Source organism: Globicephala melas, chromosome 9 (assembly GCF_963455315.2).
Source record: "Globicephala melas chromosome 9, mGloMel1.2, whole genome shotgun sequence".
Taxonomy (NCBI): domain Eukaryota; kingdom Metazoa; phylum Chordata; class Mammalia; order Artiodactyla; family Delphinidae; genus Globicephala; species Globicephala melas.
In genome coordinates this window covers 80,646,234-80,659,634 of record NC_083322.1, presented here as the reverse complement: position 1 = coordinate 80,659,634, position 13,401 = coordinate 80,646,234, and the positions used below count along the sequence as shown (strand labels likewise).

The window sequence follows — 13,401 nt, the reverse complement described above, 5'->3', positions numbered from 1 at the left end:
CTTAATAACAGAATAAAATTTCTGTAATATATAAAAAAATTAAGGGTCAAATTATTACCATTAAAACTTCAAAAAGTAAATAAATAAACCAGCATACCAACAAACTAAATTGAACCACGATTTGACTACTTTGGATAATAACCACAGTGAAGCAATTATTGCAAATTAACGCATACTTACATGATGGGTTGTTCGGAGTTTTTCTATCAATAAGCTCATTAAAATTTAAAAGAAATTCGGTGTTATTATCTGATATTTTAAGATCATTGCAGTAATCTCTGAAAAAAATAGTTTAGGATATTAGGTGTTAAAATCACAACCTTACAAAAATGTACACAGTAAGCATAGGTAGTGAAAACACTTAATTTTTAAACTTTTTACTAGCTGCATGACTTCGCAAGCTGTTGAATTCTGGTTATCTCCATTTCCTCATCCTTATAATGGAATAATACTTTAACATCAAGTGGTCAGGATTATATATTATATATTAAATATATTAACCATTTGAACTCTGGACAGAAGGTGCCCAATAAGTGTTGGCTTCTGTTACTCCTACTGTACTATTGTCATTTTATGCAGTAGGTTAGCAATTTACATATAGAAATTAAGACTGAGAAATTTAAAGATATATATTTATCAAATATCTACAATAAACCCATTGTGTTAACGTTTTTTTGAGAAATTACTATTTTAAAAAATGGAGTAAAATAAAGTGGCATTGATTTAGTTATTTGCACATATCTGTAATTACTGACTTAAGAAAAGACACTAATGTCTCTGTATTCAGCTGACTGCAAGATTGTTTTGGCACATGAAAAAAGTAAGTGCTCACACAGATCATCAGTTGGAAAGGAGAATTATTTTAATAATCTTTTCAGATAATTGTGGGTGTTCTTTTCTCTTTAGTAACAATTTGTAACAATCAAGTAACAATCTTGATTATTTGCAATTTCTTGATTCATAATTTGTGATATGGAATCTGAAACCATACCAATGAACATTTTGTACTCTGTTATATTAAAATTCAATGCACCATCTTACATTTTGAATGAATCTTTTACCCATCATGATTTTTATCACATCATAAATTGGTTATTTGGAAGATATGAATAACGCAGATGTTCTAAACGGTAACATATTTTATTACACAATAATGAAAATTCACATTCATTAATAACATCACTGATCTCACCAGATAAGTCTATATAACTATGGGGAAGCTGTCATGCTTACAGTAATGAATATGTAACTTTCCTAAAATTCTAATTTTTGTTTGAAGTTCAGGTTTTGTCATTGGGAACAAATACTCCAGTTGTTTTCTTCAAAGTAAAAGGCTCACTTAACTAATTTTTGAGAAAATGTCTGCCAAATACCCAAGTCTGAATAACCACAGTTCCTCTGTCATTCATTCTTTCTAGTAAAATGATATCTCATGGAAAAAAAGCAAGAATCTCCTATTTTAGCTCTCAATTCACACAATTGTTGGAGATAGGCAAGTTACTCCGGTATGCAGTAAAACTTCCTTTTTTTTTTTTACACAGTATTAAAAGACATATACTCATGGGTAAACCTCAGTAAAATTAATAATTCTTACTGCTTTAGTCAAGGATATTTTAAAGTGACACTGGCTTTTTCCCCAATGTGGGTGCCTGGCAATGAAGATTACAGTGGCTACCAGTAGTCTTTAGTACCACTGTCTTGATTCCTGATAAGGTATCAGCTCACCATTGCTTTTGTACTGTCACTGCAAATGTCAATATGATGAAAAACACAAATGCCATTTAACGTTGTTAGGAAAACAGCTTTGTCCTTGCAGATTCTCTGAAAGAGACTTTGGAACCCACAGGGTTCTATACTTTGAGAACTGCTGTCCTAAGTGTTTTGGAAATTAAGAATAAATGTAAGGCAACATAAATATTATAAGAAGATTGCAATTATAACTAGGTTAATACAACTAACAGACTGGTTAATCAAATATTCAAGACAAAAATGCAATGGAAAATTTTCGTTTAAAGACAAGGTTTAAAAAGTTTTCATAATACCCATTAAATTATTGACAGAGCTAAAGTTGACTTCTTCCCACAACGCTATGCTTTTTTGGAAATAACACTAGCCTGGAAGTCAAAAGGCCAATACATTGAACTAGGATCGCACAGAATTAGAAGCTGATGGGAAAGTTTTAGAAGGATTAAATAGAATGTTTTAGAAGGACTAAATGAAATAATTATTAATAAAATCATTAATAAAACATGGAATTTTAAAATTCGATGTTATTGTCTAGAAGGCATTTCTAAAATTTTCTTTCAATCATTTAATCCTAAAAATAACTTTATCAGAAGGTAATTTAATATTTTAATAGTGAGGAAACTGAGATTCAAAGATATAAAAAGATTTACCCAAAGGCACCTAACTAGCAAGTGGTCAAGCCCTGAGGGGAAAGGGAAGCCAAGCCTTCAGATCCCTAATTAGTGTTTTAACATAACCTACACTGTGCTTTGAACTTTGTGAGCTTTTATAGTTACAAAGCTTCAGGCCAAAAGCAGCTTTGACCTCTACCAATAGAAGGCTGTCAGTGTTGTGAGCAGTTAGTTTAGACAACGTCATCATGTTATGTTTTGTTTCTGTTTTGATCCTTGCTGGCTCGGTTGTGCCCAACTTTGAAGGAATCTAAAGATATTATTGACTTTTGATGTATCCTAATGGCAAAAGCAGTGAAAGTGCTGAACTACCATTAAGGAAAGTTGTTGAATTAGGACGTGAGTAGAAGTGAAAGAATTTAAACAACTGCGACGTGAGAAAACACAACGCTGAACGTTGTGTCAGGGGAATGAGTTCTCCAGTAGTAAGAATGAGCCGGGACAACAGAAAGTTACACACCAGGCAGAGCAGGGTGCCTGTGCACTACGTAGTAAGTAGCAAGAGCCTGACTGAAATATTTGGGATGTGAATGTACGTCTAGACAGACAGCATCAACATCGGTTGCCTGTTAGCCTAATGATTGTTCAGCATAGGCCTGGGAGTTGACAACTGGAGATAATCAGCATTTCTTAAGATCTCTCCCAAAGGAACCACCCCAGGAAAGTGCATGACAGGCAATAACTGTGGTTACAACTGCTGAGTTCCCTCAGGACGTGTGGGATAGACTTTGCTGATAAACTTTCTATGAGGCACTGTGTTTCTAAAAGAGATCAATCTTATGCATATTGATCATTACTTTTCTGAGGAATTTTTTTTTTCCCCTAAACAAGATTGAAGTAGCAAGGTGGAGAAACCTCTGGATGGCTTTAAAGGAACAAATTCAATTTCGATTTGCTGAAAATACCTTCAGGGCCTCAAAGCTATATAATCTTTTTTGGTCACTTTGTGTTTCTGACCGAAATGGGATTTGTAACTTAAATGGCTGCAAACTAAAAGATCTTTGGTATTAGAAATTTGGCAAATTATTTATTTCTAGAAAGTCAGTTTGTTCTCATTCTATTCCACGAACTTACATAGGTCATACATCTCAAATTAGCATTGAATTACTGGTGATCACATACTTTTCTTTCTTATTCTAACTTATCTTTGAAGTGCTTTCTCATTTCTGATTATCCAAGAAAGATAGAAAAATTAATCCATGTTGTAGACTTTCATCCCTATGACTGTAATTCTCTTAAAGATAGGAAAAATGCTCCACACATCTGTATTCTCCATGCTTTCCTTTCCAGTTTTCAAAATTTAAGGAAATTGCAAAAACCGAGTACTAACTAGGATCAAAGAGTTTAATTATTTAAGAATTAACAAAAATGGTTCTACCTTTAAATTTCACGAGCTTTCTTCTTTAAATTATTTTAAAATAACTGCTTTTTAACATCCTTTATTATTATTATTGGCCACACCACATGCCTTGCGGGATCTTATTTCCCCAATCAGGGATTGAACCCGGGCCCATGGCAGTGTGCCAAGTCCTAACCACTGGACCACCAGGAAATTCCCATAACATCTTTTATTAAATAACTATCCCTCCTGCTCTGACCTCTTAATATAACCATCAGTAATAATAAATAAGGGCTTCCCTGGTGGCGCAGTGGTTGAGAGTCCGCCTGCCGATGCAGGGAACGTGGGTTCATGCCCCGGTCCGGGAAGATCCCGCATGCCGCAGAGTGGCTGGGCCCGTGAGCCATGGCCGCTGAGCCATGGCCTGCATGTCCGGAGCCTGTGCTCCGCAACGGGAGAGGCCACAGCAGTGAGAGGTCCGCGTACCGCAAAAAAATAATAATAAATAATATTTATTTAAGATCATGTCATACCAAGAGGTATGCTAAATATTCTGCATGCAATATTATCTCACTTAAAGCTTATAAAAACTGTATGAGGTAGGTATTATTGTTAGCACCATTTTACAAGTAAAGGAACTAAGATGCAGAGAATCTGAGTAACACAGCTATGACCATGAAAATCTGGGAAACAGATCCTGAAAGTCTTTCTCTAGAGTTTGCTTCACTGTTTCCCATTAATAACAGTGACAAAAACATATGCTGGATATTCTATGCTACATAAATGTCTCCCTTTTCTCACCAATTTTTTCTTTATCCCAATTTTCTATCAGTTTACTTTCCACAAATCTTTGAATACACATCCAATGCTCATGTTTCCAGGAAGTGTTCCCTACAAAACTATTTTACTCAGCTGTACTGGACATTCTTTTGAGATTCCCTAAGTATTTGCATATTCAGTGTAGATATTTATACCTTAGAGTAGCAAGGAAACAGATTCAAATCCCGTATTATTTAACATCTCTAAAACTGTTTCCGGATCTGTGAAATAGGATAATATATAACACTAATTTATTAGAGAGCTCTTTTGAGGGGTAAATATAATCAAATCATACATGTGAATCATACATGTAAAAGGCTTAACACATGTTAACACATGTTAACACATGTTAACACTCATTGTTTCTCCCACAAGCTACGACATTTCTTCCCTCCTCTGCTATTTGCTCCTTCCCCGAACACACAGGTGAATTCTAGTCTTCCAGCCAGTCATATTGATATTGAACGTGACAGGCCACAGAAATGATCCATATGCTAATCGTTGCTGAACTATAACAAAATCCACTGTCTATGAATTGGGAATTGAGATTGAGAGAGATATTTATCTTCTCTGGGAATTCCTGGACGTTTACCATGCTCGGAGGGAGAGTCTCAACACAGGGCACCCCGTATCTCAACCTCTTCTCACCCCTGTGCTACATTAATATTCCGCTTTCCAGCTAAAACTAGCTTTAGCAGTGGCCCAAAGTTACTTGTATCAAAAAATTGCTAGTAAGATTGTAGGTAGTATAATTAATAATATGATTTTTAAAATACTTTTCATACATTTATAGGTTCTCCAGTCGTCAACTATTTATGAGGCCCCCACTGTGTGCCAATCAGTAGATTTGATATTGAGTATTGAATGGTAAGTCAGACAGATGCCATCATGTCTGTGTTGGGGAAAATAAAATGAAAGGTGGCCAGTACTCTAGTACGGGAAATACAGGATTCTGTGAAGCAGTCAGCAAGGATGTCTAATCCAGTGATGATGGGAAAGAAATTCCCAGATCAAGGAGCTTTCAAGTTGGAGTTTGGGAAGGACCGGAGGTGTGTGTGTTCAATCCAAAATAGAAAAGAAAATGAGTGGATGAAAAGCAGTAAGGAGGAAAAAACAATGCATTTTAGGAAATAAGAAAAGTTTAGTGTGGCTAGACTTTAAAGCAGAGGTTGACAGACTGTTTCTTAAAGGGCAAGAGAGTAAATGATTCAGGCTCTATGGGCTAAAAGGTCTAGGCCACAACCCCTCGGCTCTGCCTTTGTAGTGAAAGCAGCCACGGGCAATACATCAACAAATGCCTGCGGCTGTGTTCTAATAAAACTTTACGTATAAAGTTTTATACGTAAAACTGCAGGCTGTAGCTTGTCAGCCCCTGATTTAGAGTACAGGGGACCACACTGGTAAACTGGGACCTAGTGACAGAAGATTTGAAAGCTTTCCTATACAGTATCGATTATCATGGGGATAATACGAAGCCACTGGTTAGTATTTAACAGCCGAGAAACATAATGTTATTGAAAGTTTAGAGACTCCCTCTGCTTACAGAAAGGAGACAGAAATTGGAAGTAAGGGAGAAATACTGGAGGCAGGGAGATCAATTAAGAGGCAGCCTTAGTAGTTTAAGTGAGGAAGGCACTAGCCTGAACTAGAACAAAGGCAGCAGAGTTTGACAGACATACTTGATACTCATAAGATAAATTCTATGTGGCAAGACTTGTTGATCGACCAGAAGTTCCATATAAAGGAAAGGGAGCAAAGACATCTATCAGGTTTCAAGACTGGGTATTTGGGGAGAACAGTATTTTTGTCACTGAGGCAACACAGAAAGAAGAGTTTTCCAAAGAGGACAAATGTTCAGGAGATCATGAGTTTGGAGCACCTTGAAGAGAGATTCCTATTAGGCTCCATAAACATAAAGTCTCATATTAAAATATGTAGGGTAGACATAAAGTCTGGAAATATATTGTTTGATCTTATATTATAATGTAAGGTCAATAAACCACACAGTACGCCTATTTTGTTTCTAGATGTTACCAACATCCTGTAGATTTGGGAGCCATCACCCCAAACTGTAGACACAGAATAGTGGGCGTCTGTGGTATGTCTGTAGACTCAAAATAGGAAGATAAGAGAGCCCAGGCCAGCAGCTTCATATGAGTGATGTGCACAAGAAGGGAAGCTCATGAAAGAGACTGAAAATGCAGCCAGGGAGGGAGGAAGAAAACCAGAAAAGTATGTCATTAAGCAAGAGGAGGCAGAATGTCAAAGCATGGGATCAGCAGTGTCCAAGCCTGAAGGCAGTTCAAGCAGGAACACTGCTTGAGGGCAGAGTCACTCACAAAGCCAGAAATATGCTTAGTTAACAGAGATTTCTCAAAAAGTTATATATATTCCCTACTTTCAATAAGAACCAAAAATTCAGATAGTCTTATGCAGAAATAGAAAGAATAACTGATACCAGTTTTTAGGAGCCTTCTTAGAGCAATTTCTTTAAGAAGGAAAAATTGTGAGAATTGGATACTACAAGCTTCTGAATCGATTTTATTCAGTAGCCTAGGGTAATAGGAATTCTGTTGATTTGTCTTATTACATGTGTCTGATGGAGAGTGGGAGTCAAAAACTAAGGAAAGAAATAGAACTAAAGAATAATCTTGGATCCTTGAATGGAGTTTCAAATAATTATAAGAAAATAGAGGTAGAGATGAAGATGTACATTAGAGCTACGAAAGGGGGATTATAAGCGAGAGAAGTAAAATTGGTTAGGAGGAAAGAATGCTAATCTTAAAAATTATGTGAGAAAATCTCACTGTATTAAAATATATTTCCCAAAAACTTGTGTTAAAAAAAATCAATGATGTTGTCATTCTATGAGGCATACACATTCTTGTGTATATATACACATATATATATATATCTGTACATATCTATGCATATCTATCTCAGTGTGTGTGTGTGTGTGTGTGTGTGTGTGTGTGTGTGTGTGTGTGTGTGTAGAGACAGAAAGTGAGAGTTTGTATGTGTATACATAGTCACAAATGCAAATTCACAACTCTTCGTTTTTCTTGGATATACCGTTGGTTCCAACAAAAGCAAAACCTCCATCTGTCCTATTCACTGCTGTATCCCCAAGTCAGCATATTCTTTAGCACACAGCAGCTAAGTACCTGAATGAGTAAATGAATGAAAGAACAGCATTCTCTTTCAGTTTTAAAGTTATTGTTTCCTTTGGTTCCATAATTTGGCATGGCATAATCCACAGCAGTCTTGACCCCAGCTCAGACCTGTTCTTGAAGCCCTACATATCCACAATGAGCTATAAAAAAAGAAAACAAAACCTACCTTGGTGCTATGAATGTATAGCCAGATTCTTCAAAATTATCCGGCTTCAACGTTTCTGAATCTGCAAAGATAATGTTACAGGGTTAGACAAACCGGAATATGCATCCTGAGATTTGATGTCAATAGGAAGGCATTAGAAAAATAACCTTACACGGAAAAATAAAAACAGACTATTTCCATCCTAAACTGAAACACATGAATGAATATAAAGATCCCCAATACTTTACAGTAATAAAATCAATTTTAATTTCATAACGTGGATTACAACAGTTATATCAAAGACAATGTTAGGTCTATGATTTTCCCATTTACTAACTAACCCTACTATAACCAAGATATCCTTTAAAAAGTGACTTTTGTCAATGTTACACCAGAGGTATTTATTTAAAATGTCAAATATTTTACCAATATCATGATAAAGAAAATGATTTTAATAAACCCATTAATGCCTTTAGGGAATTAATAGCATTCTTCATATTAGTATGAATTAGAAAGTGCAAGGATAAAAACACACAAGTATTTAAGAAAAAAACCGAAAGTGAAATAGGTTACGTATATAAACACAGGCATATTCTTTCCCCCTTTTTTGCCGCTAAGGTCTGAGTGATCATGGAGGAAAATCTAGCAAATGAGAAGCACAGAGGATAGTATCCAATAGGAATGGAAATATCAGTGGAAATGTCAAGTGTACTAAACAAAAAGAAATTGAGCAACAAGAAAATACTTGCCCTTCATTCTGCCCTTTTTTGCTGTGAAAATCCATCAGAAAGAGAAAGCAGGGAAACAAAAAAAAAAGAGGGTAAAAGCAAAGGGGGGTCACAAACAATATTTTATTCAATGACTTTCTTGAATAAAAATATTGTGCATAGATCAAAGGTTTATTTATGTACAGCTGTAGTCTGCAAGAAAAGACACATATTTTTGAAGACTGGAAAATATGTCCTGTCAATTACTACTAGAGCACCCTCTCTGTACTGTGGTTATTTCAAGGGTCTGTTTTGCAAAGTGGCTAACGCAAGTGCAATACCAATGATGCTAGCCTATAAACAGAAGCATTTACCAATCATCAAAGACCCACTAGGCACCCCCTCATTTATCAAGTGAAGAACTAGCTCATGCAAAGTTGGTGGCTGTTAAAAGACCATCATATCTATCTATCAAGTGAAAGCGGAAATATAAAGGTCTAAATTACCACAATGTGCAATGAGAATCAGGACTGCAGAGACCAAAAAAGAACTGACAGAGAAAGGAAAGAAACTGTAGTTCATGTACAGTCAGAGGTAAAAGGTATATACATATATATATACATATATATTTTTTACTTTATTGTAACAGACAAAATTTCGGTGGTTAGAAATAATTGAGTGATATGCAAAGGATATGATGGTCATTTTACTTTACTGAAGCTAGTCACCCAAAACAAAGATTAATCATGACTTGAAATATGCACTAGTGTTAATAATTACTCCACATTCCAAATGACGCTTAAAAAAAACCCCAAACTGATCCATTTGAGTTACTGAAAACATTAATTTGGATAATTAGAAGAAAGTTAATTGCCAAACCAAAGCCAAAGACCAGTAAAATTTAATTTATTCCAACAAAGTCGACGATGTGGAGCATAATATCATTCTTGCCAAATGCAAAAAAAAAAAAAAGAAAAGAAAAACTTTACTACTACCAGCAGAGTGCCATGAGTAGAGACTGTGTGAAACATTTTGTGCCAGCTAGCAGACCCTTAAAACAATAGCAACAGAGGACACAGCACTGCAATGATTCTATGAGCACAAAGCAAGGCAGGGGAGGGTGGTAGGGACTGCCAGTGAGACTGGAGTACCTGCTCATATTCTATCCATGTAGAATACTTCTTGTTCCTTGCATGTTTGGAATGGGTTAGAATCATTGCTGTTGATTTGGTAATAACACCCACTAAAATGTATAAGCCTTGGGTATTCCAAAGTCTGGACGTATTTAAACCTCTGGCACTAGGAGATAACAAACAGACCCTGAAGTCGCTTTCACAGTACTTACATCTGGCCTGAGTTATTGTCTCTTCTATTTTGGCTTTTATATAGTAAAAACTGTAGGTTGGTAATACCAAGGCCAAACTGCAATAGAAACAAGAGAAGCATAAACACAAACAAACAAAAATGAAACATAACTTAAAGAAAAAAGACACATCAAGTTCATGGAAAATCCAAAGATCTTCCTCATGGGAAGGAAAAGACGTATTACTTTGACAGGAAAATGCTTTCACCAAATAGGGTACTTAATTTGGTCTTGCCATCCAGTTCTCTACATTGTAGAGAATCAGAAGTGACACACGGAAAGTAAGCTACAAAATGTGCCCATATATCAGCTGAAGAAGAAATGTCATGGATACTGTATTTTCAGAAAACTATATTAAAATACTTTGTGGACAAAAATAGAAGAATACTAGGGCTACGTTTAAGCAAAGTAATTATATCATGCCAATTGGCTATCCCCTCCCTAACGAATTATACATAATGTTACAGTGCTTGCTAGCAAATGTACACTACTAAAAATTACAAATGAAAGAAGTATTATTATCATGACTAATTACACAATGCATAGTCTCTTTTGAGGGGTTAAATACCTAATATTGTACAACTCTCTTCTAGGCCATTTCCCCCATGTCTTTTGGAAGGGAAATTCAGGTTCCTTTATAGAACTTGCTCATCCCATTGGTTCTTACCCAACAGTGTAACTGTATTTATTTCAAGTTCATTAACTGTGGAAATCCCATATCATTTGGCAGATTGCTGTTAGGCACAGTAGGAAAAACATCTTGACTTTAATAGTTTACAAGAGCCATGGGCTACTCTAGTCCCACGGTACATGTACACACTGGAGGAAAGCTCCAGTGCAAATCTTAAGCCAAATTCTGAACATTTTAGACGCAAGGACTGTCATACAATCCTGTCATCCAACCTGTCTTAACATGACTGTACAAACCGAAAAGATGACAGGCAGGTAACCCATCCAACCCTGTCTTAACATGACTGTACAAACTGAAAAGATGACAGGCAGGTAACCGCACTCATTTTGAAGCTGACAATGAATAAAACACACAAAATACTGGAATTGTTAAAAGGTATCAGAATATGACGCACTTTCCCGTAACAACTGCATATGTGTAATTCTTCTACTCTCACGATGGCAGATACACATGTGCAGAACATAACTAATTATTCCACATCCATACTCACAGTTGCAAATGGTCTCCGCTATCCTTTGAATACAGAAGGAAACTAACGAACTAATGCCAAAAATGAGGTTACCTCTAAGATTTCCAATGCAACTATTATTAAAAAACGACGCTTAATTAATGTGAGCAATTGAGTTATTCAGCATTCATTTTTACAATTTAACCCCAAATTTAGCAATGCACAGAAAAATGTGTGCATTTCTAGGCTTCTGAGTATTTCTAGGCATTTGCAGAAGATCTTCTTTTAAATCACTCAAGCCTCATGTTTCCCAGGCTTTGAGGATGGATGTCCAAAGTGTAATGCTGTTATACATTTTTTATGAGCAATATAGAACAGGACAAAATATAAAATTCCAGGTTTTTCTTATGAATATATGCTAAAAATTCACTCTATGAAGAGGAAAAATGCAAGGGCTTATTTGCTACAATTTAATTATGCAGTCAAGATAGCAAAGTAAGTGGATGCTTGTTACCTCCAATTCCCAAATCTTTCTCCATCATTAAGTAATTCATAAACTTTCCTTACGGGAAAAGGTCAGAGAAATAAAATGTTATGTAGATTTAATGAAAATCTCCACATTCATTTTAAAGGTAACTTCCTTTAAGGGGAGGCAGAGATTAAAATTAAAATAAGCAGTGCAATTAGTCTGAAAGCAAGATGACCTTTCATGATTCACTTGCCATTTATAAAATGTAGAGCAGAATTAGTGAGCATTTGAAGACTGTCTCCCACAAATGCCTCTCAAGGGAAATTAGGACATTTTTATTGCCCTATCAGCATTTATTGCTAAGAGAAACTTCAAATTAAGACCGATAACATTACATCATGTGGCTGCTACAGTGTCACACTGTAAGCTTGGGTTACATCTCATGTACCATAAAAAATAGTGTGGAAACCCATGAGGAACACAATAGACGTTTTAAAACTGACATATCGAATATACATTTTATTGGCCTGCAAGTCTCAGGTCGCTATTAAAAGCTATACTTTATTTTATAGAAAAATATGGTTACACATAATTTAATGATTTTTTTCTTCAGGCAACAGTTATTTCTTCAACCTATAGCAGATAAGCTCTTCAATCAACATTCTGAGTCAAGGATGCTGCCATATGCAGCGTTTGCTGTCTCTCTCCTTATAAAACCAACAAATCAAGTCTGCTTTATTTTCTCCCAGGGATAAAAGTCTAATAAAGCCAGTGGCCACCAGATGGATGGTACAGCCCATGCAATATTTTTGTGACTCCCATAAACATGGTTAACTTAGTTAAATGGAATATAACACACTTTTCAACTCATTTATATCACCATAAAAATCAAACTCTTCATTAAAAAAAGAGAACATTCTGTTAAAATAACTACTATATTTCAAAATATGTTATATCAAGTTATATCAAGGCTTAAGGAGACAGAAATCACTAAGTGAAATTTGATACCTAATTCATTAAATAAAAACACTGCCATTTTTTCCCTTCTATTTAGATGTAATATGTTGTTCTAGCTTCTTATTTGTGGATTTATTTGTACAGAGATTCAGAGGAGTACTTACAATGGAAATAGATTTAATCTGGCTCTGAGTTGTAGATTTGTGAAGAGAATGTGTGAAGAAAACATGCAAAGGTGTGAAGTTAGGGCTTGTTCAGAGAACAGTGGTTTGTATGGGTAGTGCAGTGCAGTGGGCGAAACGACAGGGCAGACAGGTTAGGCTAGAAATGTGTGATGTGAATTTCAGACTTGGAATCCAAACTTGGATAAAAATGGAAGGAGACTAAAGTTTTGTGAACAAGGAGAGACGTACTCAGAACTGGAGAAAAGAACATCAATCTGGCCACCTGTATTACAACTTGTGTGTGAGGGAAAGGGGATGAATGCAGGAGACATTTGTGAGGCTATTAAAAACATATTTAAGTAAGGTACAGTAAGAATTTAAAATTCCCCCAGAGTATAATTATGACTGCAGTAGGACCAACCATCAGACTGACTCACTGTCAGGGTCAAAAAGAAATGGTTTTTCTAACTTAGAATTTGTTTGTCTAAGAAACAAAGGCAGAGAGCACTTTCCCACATGTGCATCCAACATTTCCTTTTATCATGAAATCATCACTAACGAGACAGGGCTCCCAGATTTCCTGTTGGCTGTCACACCTTCTGACAAGTTTATCCAAAAAAATGAAAGGTGGTAATAACCATGGAAACGGAAAGAAAAATAATTACTTGTGTATGTACATAAAGATTGTATATGTGTAAAGAGATGCCTA

General features: G+C 35.7%; 1 protein-coding gene across 2 annotated transcripts in view; it reads right to left on the bottom strand.

Annotated features, from left to right (window-relative positions):
- Nucleotides 1-13,401, bottom strand: part of CACNA2D1 (calcium voltage-gated channel auxiliary subunit alpha2delta 1) — a 515,558-nt gene that overhangs the window by 43,661 nt on the left and 458,496 nt on the right. For both annotated transcript variants that reach the window (XM_060304737.1, XM_060304738.1), the window contains exons 23-26: nucleotides 9,946-10,022; nucleotides 8,643-8,663; nucleotides 7,915-7,975; nucleotides 181-278 (exon numbers count right to left, since the gene is read on the bottom strand). In XM_060304737.1, coding sequence (XP_060160720.1) covers nucleotides 181-278; nucleotides 7,915-7,975; nucleotides 8,643-8,663; nucleotides 9,946-10,022 — 257 coding nt within the window. The remainder of the gene's footprint in view (nucleotides 1-180; nucleotides 279-7,914; nucleotides 7,976-8,642; nucleotides 8,664-9,945; nucleotides 10,023-13,401) is intronic.